This window comes from Sparus aurata, chromosome 23, assembly GCF_900880675.1.
Source record: "Sparus aurata chromosome 23, fSpaAur1.1, whole genome shotgun sequence".
NCBI classification, from domain to species: Eukaryota; Metazoa; Chordata; class Actinopteri; order Spariformes; family Sparidae; genus Sparus; species Sparus aurata.
In genome coordinates, this window is record NC_044209.1 from 28,379,310 (window position 1) to 28,397,210 (window position 17,901).

Consider the following 17,901-nt stretch of genomic DNA (forward strand, 5'->3'; position numbering starts at 1 on the left):
CAGTTAAACACTGTAACTTATTGTCAGTTATCAGGCCTGACTATTTAAATATTTAAATAATACTCAGTATAATCTAGACTGAAGGTATAGTGAATGTATCAGGTTTATCTGTGCCAGTTAAAGAATCAAAACGATGAAAACTTAAAGGATCTTAAAAAATATATTCTGTATTAATTCCTCCCATTCATCCATAATATAGGCCATAGACTTAAAAAGCTAAAATAATGACATTAATTATGACTTTTTATGTCGAAATATCAGTTTTTATCGACTTTTTGTCATATAATCATAACTTTTAACTCATAATTTTGATGTTTAAGAGCTTCTATCTCATAGTTGTGACTGCTTATTTCATAATTATTAGTTTTTATATAATAATTTTCTCATATTATCTATTTTTAATCTCATAATTGGGATTTTTTTGTAATCTCATAATTGTGTTTTTTGTATCTCATATTATGACTTTGTATCTCATTATTGTATCTCATTAATTACTATAGAGATAATTAATAATTATAAAATCTACTTTTTAACTCTAGATTTCTAGAATAATTGTTATTAAATGGATTTTTATCCCATAACTATGACTTTATCTAATAAATTATATTTTCTATCTCATAACTTTGACTTCTAACTGATAATTTAGACTTTATATCTCATAATTTCACTTTAACATACTTATTTCTTATCATCTGTTTTCTACTTCATGTCATGGGTATCATTTCTCTGTTCTGTGACATTTCTATGGAGGGAGTAACTGTAACGTGACCCAGTTCCCCTCTGTGATCATTAAAGTATCTGTGAGTCAGATTCAGTGACTGTGGAGTGACGTGGCTCTCTAGTGGTCGTGATGGAAACAACATGTGTGCAGGAACAAACTGAGCTCATTATAAGAAGCTTTGTCTGTGCTGGTTGGCATTCAGGGGCTTTTATTTTGGAAAACAAGGAAACACGCTGCCTCCTCTACAGACTTCCTGTCACATCCCAGATTCCTAAAGATCCTTCTCCTCTTATAAATATAATTTATATTCACACAGAATCCAGTTTCTGTTATCTAATAAATATCACTTTTTAATCCCAGATCTACTTTTTAGCTAATATATTGTTTAAATCTAAAATATATATATCTCATAGATTATTATTATTATTATTATTATTATTATTATTATTATAAATATTACTTTTAAATATCATATTTGGACTTTTGATCACATAATTTGTTACTTTTCATCTCATCATTCTCTGTGGATGAGTTTTTAATAGTATAATTTTTACTTTTTATTTCATATATAAGATACAAAGTAAAAAAATAATGTTTATTAGTTTAAATGGAAATATTTATAAAATATTCCCTTTAAAACTGATAAACATGATTTTTCTACTATTTTTAATCTAATAAATATTACTTTTTGATCTAAAATCTACTTTATATTTCATAATTATGACTTTTTAGTCTTAAATGTATTAAATGTATCTCATAATATATAGTTTAAATCTCACATTTTGACTCATTATCACATTTACCTTTTATCTAATCATTTTGACTTTAAAACTAATAAATGTTATTTTTTAATATAATAGATATATATTTAATCTATTAAATATTACTTTTAAATATCATATTTTGACTCTTTATTACACAATGGTGACCTTTTATCTAATAATTTTGACTTTTAGACTAACAAACATACATTTTTAATCTAAGATCTACTTTATATCTCACATTTATGACTTTGTAATGTCATTATGAAATGTATTTCATAATATATAGTTTAAATCTAATATTTTGTCTCTTTATCACATATTGTTTTACTTTTTATCAAATCAAATATTATCAAATATTATTTTTCAATATCAAAACTACTTATCTTTTTACTTTTTATTCCATTATTTTGATTCTTTATCTCTGATTATGGGTCACCATGCGGATTTTTGTATATTAATTTAGGCAGAAATGGGCTTCTATATATATGTTGGCACATATCTTATTTAACCCCACAGTTAAATAAGATATCACATATTTCCTTAACCCCACAGTCCTCAACCTGCATCACCAGACTTTCCTCCACTGTGTGTTAGTTGTGTTGATACGCAGGAGACGTGAGAGATGATGCGCTGATCTGACAGCGCCTGGAGTGGCTGAACGCGCGTCGAGACAGCGAACTGCTGCTGTGGATGTCGGTGACGCAGTCAGACCGGAGATCCACGTCTGGACAGCCTGCGACAATCCCCGCTCAGATTAGCGCTTGACCCGCAGGATTTGTTGGAGAGGCACCTGATTCACCGGGAGCGACACGGACAGTCAGAGCAGACAGAATGATCTAGATGTATATTTATATTCCTCCGGAGTCGTTTCAAGAAGCTTCTCCGTCTCTGATATTGTTTAATAATGTTTGGACGCATTTTACGCACGCTTGACTCCAGGACGCCGGGAGCCCTCTCCAAGGACCAAAGTGGAGCCATGGCAGGTTTTACGCACAGAAATACGCCGACAGGAGTGTGTGAGAAACTTTCTGCTGCACTCTTTATTTCTCATTAGTCGTCTGAGATCTGATCATGTGTGATACTCCTGCTGCCGGTAGAAACGTCTAATCCCTCCCCGATTACCGCGCACAAATGGATTGCGTCCTGCCGGCCAGCCGACTGACATCAGGGCCCAGACGAATTGATTTAGCCGCTATGTTTGCGCTGTGACTGCTGAATTGAAGCCAGTCCAGCATCACTTCGTAAGCGGGACCTCAGCTTCTTCCCCCTGGTGCCAAAATGAGAAGAGCTGTGCTGAAAGAAGCCGCAAAACGCTTCCCCTGGCTGGCCAATGTCACTCTGTACGGGTGCTTATTCGCCGGCGGTGACCTTGTCCATCAGCTCATCGCTCAGAAAGAGCGCATTGACTGGAGACACACTCGCAACGTGGCCATCGTGGCAATCAGCTTCCATGGAAACTTTAATTACTTTTGGCTGCGAGCCCTGGAGAGGCGGTTCCCCGGAAAGTGCCCCGGGATGGTTTTCCGCAAACTGCTGCTGGACCAAAGCTTTGCGTCGCCTTTGGCCACCAGTGTCTTCTACACAGGTAAGATGGATTCAGCGCAGCAGATCCACATTCAGTGCAAAGACACAAACAGTGGAGGCACAGCTTGTTCTCAGTTTGGGTAGAGATGCTGTGCGAATATCATCTTAACATCCAAATATTTAAATATAAATCAACGTTTTTCTCATGTCACCAAACCATCAGAGCAGGAACACAGACACAATCATCTTTAATCGGTTAGGAATCTGTAAAATGATCAGAATCTTTGTATCTTTGAACGATTTACCCCTTTTTTTTTTTAGCTTTCTTGACCTACAATCATTAAAAATATATATAAAAGACACAGCAGTGAGCTAATGACTGTAATGAGCTAATGACCTTAATGATCTATATTAAGGTCCTCAATCAATCAAACATCGTGTTCACCAAGCTGAAGAGTCATTACACGCGTTTTAAGGTTGTGCGTAATGGCGCACTCCAAACTCTGCGTAAACGTCTCCTCTGTCCTGCAGGGGTGAGCTACTTGGAGGGAAAGGAGGACATCTTTGAAGACTGGAGAGAGAAGTTCTTCAACACCTGGAAGGTAAGAAAGGAAAGCAGCACGACGCGCAGGAAAGTCACTTTCCCTTCACACACTGACTGCTGCGAGCTCACAGCCAGATTAACCCAGATTGTCTCAGTGCTGCTGCTGTTGCGCAGTGGGCGCTCCGCCCGGGCCCGGGAGCAGGCCGGGTAATTCAATCGTGTCAGTGCGTTTCAGGACGTTCAGGAGCTGAAGTCCTGCCAAATTGAAATCACAGTGTCATGCTGCGATGTATCACGATCCTGGAAAACATGTGCACACATTTGTGTCCAGAAATCTGAGTTTCCTTCAATCTGCAAAAAGTTCCAGCTCAGTGATTACAGACCAGTTTTCAAGAAATGTATATAAATTACATTTTTCACAGCGGTGCGAGTAGATTTACTCAGTTACTGAGGCTACTTCAACAATGCACCATATTCTATAAAGCCAACATGGATTAAGTACATACAATGTTAAACTGGTGGCACTTTTAGAGCTGAATAAACTTTAATAATAAACCAATTATCAAGCAATTCCCACTGATCTTTATAAACCTTCCATGAAGCATTTCATGTTGGTAACAGTGAAAATAACTTTTAACTAAAGTTTGATAAATTATACATTTCCGGTCCCTGTGAGGAGCGACCCAGCAGTGTTATCTCGATTCTTCTGCAGAACATTAAGGACTTGTTATTATAATCCTTCACTCTGGATACTCTAAATACATTTATTTATATTTGTACTCATCTGTTTTACCTCAGAACTGTTTTGAAAGCTGGTAATATATATTAACCTGTGGTTTCAAGTAGAATATGAATAATTCTGTTACCTGCCGATCATTCAGTTTTTTCTTACAGCCGTCACACAGAAGTCTGCACATTTCTGTGTTAGGTTACGAGACTCTTTGCTTCTTTCTGAGGGAGGAAAAGTTTATTTATTTCTCTTGTTTAAAGACTTGAAGACAAGCTGCCGTCTCACCTCTCCGTCGCCCTGACAGCAGACAGGGTGCCGCTTCTATAACACAATATTTTAGAAGGATAAAGATTTTACTTTAGATGTTGAGAGTAACCTGGGAGTGAAGCAGCTCATGTGAATCTATCGTCACATTATTTAAAGGTTAAACCACTCAATCTGAGGGGAAATGTCGCAATTCAACAACTTTCAGTTTAGTATTTTTAGACAAAAGGATCCCACGCTCAAAACATCCAATCAAAACTCATCATCAGGTTGTTTGTGTCGCCAAGCAGCTCATCACATCCTGTTTTCTCTTTCAGACTGGACTCATGTACTGGCCATTCATGCAGGTAAACATGAAAACTGTTTATTGTTTTGTGCACATTTATATCTGTTAGTTAGAAGAACTTCACTGAAATCAAACTCTGAATTCTAATTTTAGAAGAATCAGCCCACTGGAGGATCAGAGAGTGAAACTGTCCTCTGACACCAACCACAGAGTCAAATTTATTAGAAAATCCAGATCAAATCTGATTAAATTGATTGTATTGACGAGTCTTGTGCTCAGGTGCTCAGGGATTACTCTTCACGCCTCATTAGTCGACTTTAACTCTCATCCTGTTTTCTGCCCTCTCATCCCGCTGCCTCTTCACAGTTTCTGAACTTCGTCCTGATGCCGCTCTACATGAGAACGGCCTTCATGGGCTGCTGCGCCTTCCTCTGGGCCACCTTCCTGTGCTTCTCACGGCAGAGCGGCGACGGCACGGCCGGAGTGGCTCTGGCCTTCGTCATGGACCCTCGCAAGACCCTGGAGGAGATGCGCCAGGCCCGACTGGCCCGGAAGAAGCAAAAGATCCAGAGGGAAAACTAAAGACAGCATGAGTAGGAGGAGGAGGAGGAGGAGGAGGATGCTGCCTCTCTTTCAGGCCTTTGAGCATCAGTCACAGGACAGAGTGGTTCCTTCTTTTTGCTAATCAGCACCCACAAACTGAGAAACCACAGAGAGCCGAGGAGCTGAGGAAGAGAAAAGAGAAAGAAGCCCATCATCACAGTCGTCATGACATCTGAAGGTGGAAGTCTCCAATGTGTAACCATGTGTTTCTGCTAAATATTCTCATTATATTTGAACATTTGGGTGTTAATTGTTTATTAGTGGAGGGTGAAATTATCAGAAGTCCTTCTCAGGGGAACATGAATCTTATACAGGAAGCTGTCGAGACGTTTTGCTTTGGATCACAGATGGAAAATGGTTCAAGTGGAACAGATTCACAGAATATGAGGTCTGAGTGCTTCATCCTGTTTACAGCTGATGAACAAACGACGCTCTCGCCTCCAAACTGTGATGAGATGATGTGATGTTGACCTGACGTGAGCCTGCAGTCCAGTGAAGATCAGGTTTAAGGGCTCCATATTTTCTGCTTTACACTCGTTGTGCCTTCTCTTGGTGACTGACTGTCCGGCCTACACGGGTCGGAGAGCTCGCAGTGTTTGGCTGAGTGGTGACAGTCATTCATATCAATCAATACAGTGAGGTACAGTATATATATTTTTGTGTGTGTACAGTTTTAAATGGAGTTTTTGTGTTTTATTTTGGGATGCACTGATTACAGATTCAGTCATTATCCCCTCCGCCACCGTGATGATGGAACATGAAGTCAGGTGAAGTCTCGTAGTCCACAAATGTTTTTCTGGAGCCTCACAACAAAACAGAGTTGAAGCATTCTGCTAAACAACTGAAGTAACGAGAGACTTGATTTAAAATGTAAAAAACAACCAAGAAAACAAATGAAATGCTCCAAATCTTTGTTAAAACTTTGCCGGATTAGCTGTTAGCACTTCCTGTTTGCAGTTTACTGATGGATGTACAGACAACCATCACTGGGTCACTTTGACACTGAGAAAACTTAAAAACATGATGTTTCTAAGGCAAGTTCTGCACATATACAGAGCGTCTCGTTTGGGGATTTCTAAGTGGATAGATGGAGTCTTTATCTCCTCCCCTTATGTTGATGTAAAGTCATGTGAAGTCTCGTAGTCCACAGAACATTTCTGGAGCTTCACAGCAATAAAGCATCTCAGCATTCTGCTAAACAACTGAAGTAGCTGGAGAAGAAAGAAAACACCGGCTTCAAAAATCTCTAGAAACCAGAAATGTTTTGTGGTCTCCATCAGCACGGAGGTGAGGGGATAACGAGTGAAATATTTTGGATGAACTGTTCCTTTTAGTGTAAAATGGTTCCTTACCTGAGGGGCATCAGCGTCTTCTTGAGGAGAGAAAGGATCAGGAAGTCATCAGACCATTTCAGAAATTGGAGACTATTTTCAGTGGCGGATTAATTAACGATAACAATCTATATGACGTTATCACCACATGTGTCAGTGCATCCCTCTCGTGTTGTGTCTCCTAGTCTGACCTGTGAAGCTGCAGTATCTTAATCCTGTCCTCTTACTTGAAACATCACATAGGTTGCCATCAGCCCAGATACCTTATCATGTAACACGTCACCTCCCTAAAACCATGCCCATGAATCACTCTCCTTTAAACTTTTAAGAAAGATTTGTGACTTTTATTATTATTAATCCAAAAAAGACGACTCAAACACCTGAAGATTTTCAGAACAATCGCTGTACCAGGTGTGAACGGCTCAGATATTGTTAAAAACGTACCTGTCAGTTACAATAAGGTGGAGCAAGTTTAGACGGACTTTAAGAGGTTTGGACGCGGCCCTTCTGTAGATAAGCTTTAAGTGAACAACAAATTAGACATTCTCTGTTTTTTCATGTATGAACCACAAATAAAACTTCAAAGAAATGTTCAGAACTTTGTGTGGAAGTCTTTATGTTGACGTTTTCGGTGACAAACACTAAAAAAAACTCAACGATTTTGATGCTCATGACTTGTTTTTTATTCCAAACTAAGCTAATTACATCCTGACATTTTACTCTCTATATTTACCTCCAAATTTCCTGACGGTCACGCAAACATGTTTGTAATCTGCTGTCGGTGTTGTAAAGACTCTCTGAAAACACGCAGCCCAGATATGAAGCAAGGACACAGAGGATTGGAGTGTATAACAGCTTTATGCTCTAGTGATGGTGCGTGTGGATTAACCAGGATCGGATAGGCCTGCTTAATCCCTCTGAAAAAGGACGGCGTTGAACCAGTGTGACCTCTGACCCCAGCAACAGGAAATGAAATTCCCCCAATCAGAGTCAAAGACGCTGTCAGGTGCTGCGCCCGGACATCTGTTTGCTACACATAATGTAAGTGGCCAGATGTAGAACAGGAAGTAATTATGAGGGGAAGCAAAGGATTTAAAATACAACACATCAACCCACAGTCAGGTCTAATCGTCACCATAGAAAGAGAAATTTTAAAAAGCAGGAAGTAAATTCTAAACCATTAGAGCATCAATTCTAAATATAACTGAAGTTTTGTTGTCTGTCCTGTTAAAGGTTATGGAAGATGCCTTTGGTTGTTTATGAACTCCTTTAAAAATAGCCTAAATATTTATATATAAGAGGCAGAGATGCAGAATGTAGTTTGAATTAATTTAAGTGTGTGCATGGTTGTTATTCCTTGAAAGTAGAACAGAAGATGACCACAGTGATGAATGCAACAGAAAAAAGGGGAAGATAATTACGTCCCCATGATTTGTTTACATTCTTTTATATCTAAACAAATCAGTCAAAATTAAAAAATAATAGCTCTGGCAATTCAACATGTCCAGTTGATTGAATTTCCTGCATTGCAATACTATCAAATTAAAGCGTAGATAAAGAAAATTGGTATTTAGAATTTGAGTGCTGGATTTTCCCAGCTGTCATGGAATGCAACACTGAAGGAAACTATAACAGGTTTCATTATTTTCCAAAATAAGGGGAAAATGTTTTGAAATATTAAAAAAGGCTCAACAAAAATAAGATTATCGATTAATTCATTTACTTATTGATTTAATTGCAGATAAAAAAACCCATAATAGATCAGATAAGAAGAGCCAAAACAAAAAAAACAGATAATAGCTCGTCAAGTTGCCTCCTAATGTGAAACATATAACATGAAGACAAACGAATATAAGCAGTACACAAATATAAGATCCTAACTTTAATGAGTTTTCATCTCAACATCGCGAAATATGCTTGTATATATTTCAGAAACATCAAGATTGACCTTGGTATCTAATGTTGTGCTCATATTACCTGGTATTTCCGACTGCACCTGAAGTTAGCACCGGCCGCTGCTAATCCATCAAAACGTCTAGACCCGTTTTACTCTGACATCTCTCCTCTGATTGGACGATGATTCTAATCCCGCCTATCAAACATTGATTGACAGGCACTCAGCCAATAGCAGAAGTCCTCGAGGCCGCCATCTAACTTGTGATTGGTTAGTGGGATTGGACAATATGAATGGCAACATGTATTGTTCGACGTCTTCCCAAGAAAGCAGCAACTTTGTGGTTTCCAACTCCGGAGAGACTTCTTCGACTTTTCCTTCATCGGTTCTCCTTCAGACTTCACCGACACAGTCGCCGGTTGTTGTACCGGCTCATGACGACGATCTAGAGGAAGAATAAGAAAACAACATCGCGTCGAAAGAAGCGAACTGTTGAGCGTAAGTTCCAGTTGTCTGTTGTGTTTATCTCAGCTGGGATTTAAATGGTTAACGCTAAACTCCGTTAGCCCAACTAGCTAACTTTATATTTAGACAACTAAGAACACTCTTCTGACTTTCTTGTGTTTTCTAAGTTTAGTTGAAGGAAAATAGTTTTAGCTCAGTTTCTCAAAAGTTTATAAAAACAGGTGTAACTTCTGATAAAGAAAATAACAGTATTGTAAAATACCCGTTATTTTTAAGCACCGTTTTGTTCGGGTTCCCGTTTTCTGCGACCAGACTCCTTATAAATTCGGTAACAAATTTATTTCAGCGGTGGCTTGATTCTCATTTTACTCAACTGAACTTAAGTTAAAGGTGTTCTATGAATCGATGGAATCTAGTCTTTAATTCGGCATACATTCAGTAACATTATTCAAAGAAGTGTAACGTCACTATTGGTTGTTCAGTCGGATTTTCCCCTTATTAGCATTTCGGGTACCCGTTTTCTGCATCCAGACTCCAGTCATAAACTGGTGAGTAATTTATTTCAGCGGTGTCTTGACTTTTAACCGAATTTAGCTAAAAGTGATGGTGTTTTATAAATCGATAGACTCTAATCTTTAATTCGGCATATATTCAGTAATGTTATTCAGAGAAATGTAATGTTGGTATTCTTAGAGAAGTCCGTGGTAGTCCGATTTTACCGTTATCTTTCCAAACTAAGCACACCGTTAACTCCACGGAGGACGGTGACAGTCAAAGTCTGTAAACTCAGATTTTATGTAGGACATGATGGTTAATGATGATTCACATGATTGCCGTATTAAAGCAAAAATTGAGATGAATCGTTTAAGATCATGTTTTTTAATAATTTGAGATTTTCCATTAACCGGTGTGACGTTGATTACAAAATACCCGATTTCTAAACGGAATTCTGCTCCACCAGAACTTGCCTAATTGCCATGTTTTAATTGAACCCCAGACCAGGAGAGTGAGCTCTCCATCCGGACCAGGCTGGAGATGGGGGATCCGGAGCCTCCAGAGTTTGGGTCCCTGGAGGAAGAGCTGGAGTACTGGAAGGAGCAGGCTGCCCAGCACCAGCAGAGGTGTGTGGGCCCCATTTATGTTGTTTATAACAGAACAGAATCCATTTTCACTTCTGCTTACTGCAGTTCCTCATCTTAAAAGATGCCAAAAGTGCCATACCAGTTCAACTGGGTGTATATAGTAAATCTGACCCATATATTTACACTTAATATAAGAACACATTTCTTGTTAGTTTCCCTTCACTGTTGTCTTTTATTGGTTATGAAGTATGATAACTTTATAGGGGACTATTTTGGAAAGCATGTGAGAAACAGTCCCTCCATGAACAAACTACAGAGTCCAAGATGCCCTGAAAGGTTTTTTTTTATTTCTTGTAACTTGTTATATAAGTTACATAAATTCATATTTTGTGCTGATAAGCTTGTGGCAGCAAGATTATAACAGAATCTAATATAATCCTTCAGGACTTCTCGTGCTCTGCAATTAAATTCTGAAAAAACAATCAGTACCTATTCGTTTTTCATGTTTTCAGTTTATAGAAATGGGAGTCTGCAGACACTCCTGCAAGACAAATAACTGTGAACCTCAAGCTGTTTTCCTGTTAAACACATTTCTGCGATGTTTAAACTTTTGTGTTTAATCCATAATGCCCAGTGTTTCCTGTGGTTGGGTGGGAAATGATCAGGTTTTGTTGTTTATCCAAACAAATTTAGAATAATTCTGCCCAGCCCTCCTCCACAGCGCGGTCAGATTATTTTGCTCTGAACATGACTGTGAATGATGTGTTTTCACTCAATAGAACCAGTAAATCCAAGCCAATAAACCAAATTGAATAGTGGATCAGATTTGCTGTGATAGCGTCCAAAGTTCATAAAGACAAACTTTACATTGTGTGTGTGTGTGTGTGTGTGTGTGTGTGTGTGTGTGTGTGTCTGTGTGTGTGTGTGTGTGCAGTGCGGAGGAAGCCCAGGAGGAGCTGCAGGAGTTCCAGCAGATGAGTCGGGACTACGAGGTGGAGCTGGAGACGGAGCTGAAACAGTGCGAGACGCGAAACCGAGAGCTGGTCGCAGCAAACAACCGCCTCAGGATGGAAGTGGAAAACTACAAGGTGCACACGACATTATCAGAGAATAGAAAAGAGTATGGGTCTTGTTTTGTTTTGGTTTGGGTCTCTTAGATGTAGATGGATGTACTCGTCTTGTAATATTACGTTATAGTTTAACAGAGTGATCGTCTCAACATGCTTTTATAACACTGAAGCACAGAGATGCTGCATCAGGAAGGTCATTTTCATAACACTCAACCAACTGACCTGTTAAAGTGTATTTGACTGGGGATTTCCATATTCATCAGCTGATAGTAAGTGGAGTTTTATGGCCTTACCCTCTTCTCTGAACACACACACACTCACTCTCTCTCACAGAGGGTTGATTCAGCGCAGAGAGAGGCAGCTGATGACTCTCGCTCCGTTTGTGTCTGGAGGGGATAGCACTTTACATAAGACTAACTTCAGTCGTGTCGCAGTTCATTCGCACTCTCTTCTCCCTTTTTTTAAGAAATATATTTTGTTTGTCGTCATGCTGAGATGTTCAGAGGCAAAAAAACAAACAAAACAATGCATAAAGAGCGTCCGTTGTGAAGCCTTGTTTGTGCTCTGCTCAGTGTCCCTGCTGCGAGGCTTCGAGGGTGAGGTCATTGAAATGTGTGCTGCTGTTTCCACAAGCGTTCATAACACGAGGCTGTGCAGCTCACTGTCTTTGTGACAAGGTGTTAAACACTCTGTTAATCATTCAGGAGAGAATAAGTCATGTAGCTGTTTACTAACAGGAGGAGAGCTCAAGTGGATTTATCTTCACTCCTGTTTATCAGCCTGACTGCAGCAGAGAGCGGAAATGTATTTAACTTCATGAACGTAACGTTACAGAAGAGGAGAGGGGGAAAAGAAGAGAGAGAGAGAGAGAGAGTGGGTGATGCTCAATCTTCACTTGTAAAGCAACATTAACCACAGTCAGTAATCAGACTGTTACAGTGGGAAGGAACCAGACTTATGAAAGAAGTCACACACGACACTTTTAAGAGAAATTAGCACTGAAACCACTGAAACGTTCCCTAAATGTCACATCACAAGGTACTAATTATAACAGTGACCAAAGAAAACAGAGACCCAGAACTGGTGACTACATCATGTTGACAGAATCTGTCTCAGCTAGAGGTTAAAATGATCTGCAGCATCAAAAACATTCAGTCCCGGGGTGATAAAGTAAAGTGGGGCACCAATGGGCTCGTTCCTGCTTCCTTCCTACCCTTTTAGTTCTGGCCCTTTGCTTTGACCACACCCCTCTTTGAACTGTTCCTGTGCTGAGAAGATAAAAAGATTTCCAGAACAGTAAAACGAGCTTTATAATCTTAGACGACTCGTATGACCAGTATGCAGAGACTTTGTGGAATGTAGCTGAAGCATGCTGAAGCTTGAAAGTGTGTCATGTTGTCTGGTATCGGCTCTCTGTTCCTCACAAACCCTCCTGGAAGCTCAGTACAGGAAGATATTTACTGTGTTAGACAAGTTCTGATCCATGAAACAGACGTCTGTGTGAATAATTTAAAGCTTTTAGACGAGTAAATGTCACCTTTCATTAGCTGAATACACCTCTGTTATTAAATCCTCCTCTCTTTTTCCGTATTCTGTCCGTTGTCATGTCCTCTCCCGGTCCTGTGGTCGTCCTCCTGCCAGGAGAAGTATGAGACGCAGCACTCTGAGGCCTACCGACAGATCTCCACCCTGGAGGGAGACCTGGCTGAGACCACGGCCGTCAGAGACCAGCTTCACAAATACATCAGAGAGCTGGAGCAGGCCAACGACGACCTGGAGAGGACAAAGAGGTCAGAGGACGTCACACACAGACAATCTGATTAAACCAACTTTAGCTGTAACTGTAAACCTAAGAAAGAAAAATGGGCAGCGGTTCTGGAGTCTCCCCGTGTGTGTTTCAGGGCGACCATCATGTCGCTGGAGGACTTCGAGCAGAGGATGAACCAGGTGATCGAGAGGAACGCCTTCCTGGAGAGCGAGCTGGACGAGAAGGAGAATCTGCTGGAGTCCGTCCAGAGGCTGAAGGACGAGGCCAGAGGTGGAGATTCACTGATCTGCTGTCAGATAAATCTACTTTTACAGACCTTTACTGTCGTGGAGGGACGGGTTTGACGTATCTGTGTGATGTGATTCAGCATGTAAACACAAATTACATCCAATTACTGTGACAATTACCAGACTGTTGTGTGCAAACAGTTTCAGTCGTAGCTTTTATTCTCTCCAGAAGGTTCCCAGACTGTTTGCAGAGTGACTTAACTTCTGTTTCTGTCGCAGTTCATAAACCAGCTAAACAGAAATTACACAAAGCATTTTCTTCTTCACGTGTTTCCAGTCAAAGTGAACACAGTTGGTTGTTACTCACGTCTTGTATTTGTGTGTCAGACCTGAGGCAGGAGCTCGCGGTGCAGCAGAAACAGCAGGTACAGGAGAGGAAGCCGTCTCTCAGCAGTGCCGTCAAAGAGCCTTCCTCCTCCTCCTCTCCCTCCTCCTCCACCTCCTCATCCATGGCTGGGCTGCCCACCCCACCCCTCACCCCTCCTGACAAAAGAGTGGAGGACAAAACCACGTCGTCCTCCTCCAACCAGCCCGCTCCGTCAGTCAGCACGCCGTCCAGACCTCCAGCCGCCGCAGAGTCCTTCAGCACCCCGCTGCCCTCCATCAGCAGAGGTCGGCCCACGAGTGTTGTGTTGTCAGAACTTCTTCTTCTTCTCCTCCAAACTACAGACTACCTTATCTTAAGACTGAACACATTGCTCAGGACAAAAACAGCGATCTGTGATCAGTTAATGGTTTAATGTAAATCATCAAAACATTCTGTGATGTCAGCTGTTCCGCTGTGTTTATATATATTTGTCTTGATTATCTCCACATTGATCAGCTGTTGTGTTCCTGCAGGTGAAAGCCTCTCGGGGACACCTCTCACCACGTCGGCGAGAATCTCGGCTCTGAACATCGTCGGAGAGCTGCTGAGGAAAGTCGGGGTAAGAGCTTCGCTTGTGATTTGGACCCAAAGGACCGAAGAGAAGTTTGGTGTTTAAAAGAATCGGCTCCTTCTGTTTTCATCGACTGGTGACTTATCATGTGACGCTGCAGGGTGTCTCTGCTTCTCCTCTCAAACGAACATAAATACTTTATTTTTTCACGGTTTGTTATTAGTTTGGAAAATGCTTTATTTGAACCGATGTGTTTTCATGTTTAGCAATGTGCTCCAATATGAATGAACGTGATGTTCAACATAATCTGGTGTTTCATCGGCATGTTAAAGCGATGGATAATGTCGAGGCAGCGCGCTCCGATATGAAGCTGAAGGTTTTCTTCCCTGTACGTAGAACCTGGAGTCGAAGCTGGCGTCGTGTCGGGAGTACGTCAACGAGCAGAAGCCGAACCGCAGAGGTCACGCTGGAGGACAGGGCGCGGCGTCGGGCCAGAACAGCTCCTCAGAGACTCATCCTACCAACGGCCTCTACAACAAGGGGTGAGCTGCCAGTCGTCGAGGAGAAAGGCTTCACTTATTTTACATATACTGATGAAATCTATACGTATGTTGAGGAAACGGCTCCCTGAGTGTTTTTGTCGTTCTGCAGGCTGGTGAAGAGGTTAGACTTCGGAGCGGGACCCAAACTGCTGCTGTGAAAGTGTCCGACGTCGTCCACCTCGATCCCCCTGCGAGCTGCTCGATTCAGCCTGGATCCCGCAGACGTTTCCCGGTACTGTGTGCTGCACATCATACGGACCTCTCACTGAGAGCTGCAGGGATAACACGGATGGACACTTTGTTACCGGCTCTTGGTTTGTTTTCTCGGCACTCGCACTTAGCTTGAACTAATTTACCGGAGTCGTGCTGCCTGTCACCTCCTCGCCTCCTTTGTGTTTGTCTGCCAAGTGTTTTGCTCTTTTTCTTTATTTTGTGTCTTTGTATTTGTGCCCATAAGCTGCGTCGACACTGAACAGGAAGCGAACTGTAGAGACATCCTGATCACGTCTGTGCTTTCAGTTCAGTGGTCAAAACCTGTGCAATTAAACCAAAGTGAACATCGGCTTCATGTTCAGTTTGAACACCTTCAGAGTGTCGGAGTGCTGAACACTGGACGAGCACTTCGACCTTCACTGGAGGGTTTTTGTCTTTCTGAATGCTTCATTTATGTGTTGAAGTTTGGTCAGTTTGGTCTTTTTTGTCGTCATTAAACCTCGTCGTCCGTTGATGTTCTGCTTTTATCCAGTGTGCCTCTGCAGGTGTATTAGTTGAGTAACGCCTCGATTCAAACAGGCTCGACTTTTGTTCCGTCCTCCGCACGGCTTCATTTCTCATTTGGAGCGTTTTTGTTTATGTTTTTTGAAAGTTGACCCGATGCTTTGTACCGTTCTTGTGTGTGACTTCCTGCCCGGCTCGATCTGCTCTGTGCAGCCTGATGCTGCTTCTGTTTAAAAAAGAAAGACTCGGGACGTATTTTAATAATAATAATAAATAACTGTAGTTTTACAGCACTTTTCATAAACCAAGTTAGAGTGTTTTTATAATAAAAACTTAAAAACCATCAGTCAAGAAAAAGAAGAAGAAAACTTCCTCTGGATGCTGCAAATTCTTCGGTGTGTTCAAGTGCTTTTAAACAACATGTTGACAGCTGATTCAGGTATTCTAGTGACAAGAAAAATTCACAAATATGCATGTTAGCATCAACCCAGCGTTTACTGTCGTCCACCATGTTTTAGCATCATGTGACGTCTTGCTCTGACCTGAGGGGGCGTTCGCGTCAATTTTCCTCATCGGGAATACGTTTTTTCTGCCACTTATCCCAGAGAAAATGTAAAAAACATGGAGTTCTGACATTTTTACTAGTTTTCAATAATTGCAGATTCATTTTTCTCACCACTGATGGCAAAAAATAAGTATTTGAAGTGTTGGAAAAATGAGAAAAGAGAACGAAACTGCCACTGTGTCAGTTTAGTGTTCAACACTTTGTTCTTGTCTGTTACTTCCTGCAGATGTTCGTGGTCCTCAGAGGACGCTCACTAAAACCTCCTGTTACACTAAAAATATCAAATCTGAGGGGATGAAATTTACAGATCGCATTCATGAACTTTTAGATTTTAACACAAGACTCTCAGGACAAACTTCACACTTCTAGATCTGCTTTCGTTTAGGCTCTACGAGGAGAAATCCATCAGCATGTTGTTCGTTCTGCCCAATACTTTGATATCTGATGGGATGAAATTGGAGCGTGATAGTTTTAGTCCGGTTCTGGTCGGGTCGGGTCGAGGAGAGGAGGCACCTTTTAGTCCGTGGAGACGCTGGTTAAGATAAACGAACCCTCTGCAGAACTCTACTTCTGACTTCTCCAGGAGTGAAAAAGGAAAACGTCTTCTGTTTGGAGGAGATATGAAAACTTCAGTGAAGGCTACTCGTGTTTTATGTTAAAAATGAAATGTAATAGTTTTGACTTGTAGTGTTATATACTGTACCTCTACTGTAGACTCACTAACATAGGTTGAATCTGTAGGTTGTGTTTAGCCGCTCAGGGTCGAGAGAGAAACGACAGCAGCGGACTGGACCTTTAAAACGTGAAGGTCAAAGGTCGGCAGACGTGGAAAAGTTTGGTGTTTGTTTTTGTTTTCTGCCTTATGACTCATGAAGAGAACGTACATGAGACCTGTTCTGCTCTTTGTTGCCTTCAGTGCTGCTTAAATGTTTCTGAAAAAGCAATAAAACTTGAAATAAAGTAAAAAATAAAAAAGTCTTGATTTTATTTCTCTCCAGAAACTCAAAGAATGAGCCGACACGTGCGGATGGTTTGAGGAGGAGTTTAATCGCACTTGATTGGTTCACAAAGCAGGAAGTCATCGTACAACTCTTCTTTTTATTGTAGTTCTACATTGTGCGTCTGTGAGGGTTCATCACACGGTCTAAATCTCTAGAATGAACATACAAACAGCCGGGTTATAAATAAAGTTTTTCATTCAGTTTGCAAATGAACAGATTCTCTCTGAAATATTCTGAAAAGCCCTTTGAGGAAGTGCAGGAACAGAAGAGACGGATCCAGTTTGTGCCGGTCGAGTCTCATTCTCCAAAAATAAAACCAGCTCATTAAAACGTCTTGTTGTTCTGAAGATGTTTCCAGAAAGTCTTTTTTAACAAATCCAATTAATAAGTATTCATTGATTGTAATATATTGATCATATATTTGTCCATCTTCTCAGTTTTTTACATTTATGTCAATTTAGTATTTTTGTTTTGGTTAAAAGACATTTACAGCGACCTGATTAGAAAATAAAAGTCGCAACCTGAAATAAATCATTTAGTAAAATATTTATTTTTAATGTAAATAGTTAAAATATTCTGGAAACAGTGTAAGAAAAGCTGCAGGTTTTGTTTAACAAACTTTTTGGTCTTTTAAAAGATGATCGTATAAATATTTTTGGGAAAAACAACCTGACTCGACTGTGACGACACAAACTGACGTTATATATATAAATCGGAATAATTTAAACTACTTTGAATATAAATAAATGTAAATATATTAAGTTCACATAAATTATATGTTATATTAATCCACAAACAGAGAATGTAATGGCTTCTTTTTCTTCACAAAACCTCTTGAAAGATTTCAGGTTCGAATCAGAATCGA

The 17,901-nt window shown here is 40.4% G+C and overlaps 2 protein-coding genes across 2 annotated transcripts; both read left to right on the forward strand.

Annotated features, from left to right (window-relative positions):
* Nucleotides 1-2,093: 2,093 nt before the first annotated feature.
* LOC115575920 (mpv17-like protein) lies at nucleotides 2,094-7,320 on the forward strand. Its single transcript, XM_030408341.1, has 4 exons — nucleotides 2,094-3,070; nucleotides 3,541-3,611; nucleotides 4,865-4,894; nucleotides 5,200-7,320. The coding sequence occupies exons 1-4, from the start codon at nucleotides 2,764-2,766 to the stop codon at nucleotides 5,413-5,415; spliced, it is 624 nt and encodes a 207-aa protein (XP_030264201.1). The 5' UTR covers nucleotides 2,094-2,763; the 3' UTR covers nucleotides 5,416-7,320.
* A 1,624-nt stretch (nucleotides 7,321-8,944) lies between these two features.
* LOC115575917 (nuclear distribution protein nudE homolog 1-like) lies at nucleotides 8,945-17,002 on the forward strand. The gene is made up of 9 exons (XM_030408339.1): nucleotides 8,945-9,159; nucleotides 10,124-10,247; nucleotides 11,143-11,296; nucleotides 12,920-13,068; nucleotides 13,180-13,316; nucleotides 13,661-13,945; nucleotides 14,174-14,259; nucleotides 14,608-14,753; nucleotides 14,863-17,002. The coding sequence occupies exons 2-9, from the start codon at nucleotides 10,162-10,164 to the stop codon at nucleotides 14,909-14,911; spliced, it is 1,092 nt and encodes a 363-aa protein (XP_030264199.1). The 5' UTR covers nucleotides 8,945-9,159; nucleotides 10,124-10,161; the 3' UTR covers nucleotides 14,912-17,002.
* The last annotated feature ends 899 nt before the right edge of the window (nucleotides 17,003-17,901 follow it).

Bases quoted from the DNA above. Each gene is read 5' to 3' on its own strand.
- LOC115575920 (XM_030408341.1), top strand. From the start codon at position 2,764: ATGAGAAGAGCTGTGCTGAAAGAAGCCGCAAAACGCTTCCCCTGGCTG. The intron at 3,071-3,540 runs GTAAGATGGATT...TCTGTCCTGCAG, and splicing joins CACCAGTGTCTTCTACACAG to GGGTGAGCTACTTGGAGGGA. The intron at 3,612-4,864 runs GTAAGAAAGGAA...TTTCTCTTTCAG, and splicing joins AGTTCTTCAACACCTGGAAG to ACTGGACTCATGTACTGGCC.
- LOC115575917 (XM_030408339.1), top strand. From the start codon at position 10,162: ATGGGGGATCCGGAGCCTCCAGAGTTTGGGTCCCTGGAGGAAGAGCTG. The intron at 11,297-12,919 runs GTGCACACGACA...TCCTCCTGCCAG, and splicing joins TGGAAGTGGAAAACTACAAG to GAGAAGTATGAGACGCAGCA. The intron at 14,260-14,607 runs GTAAGAGCTTCG...CCCTGTACGTAG, and splicing joins AGCTGCTGAGGAAAGTCGGG to AACCTGGAGTCGAAGCTGGC.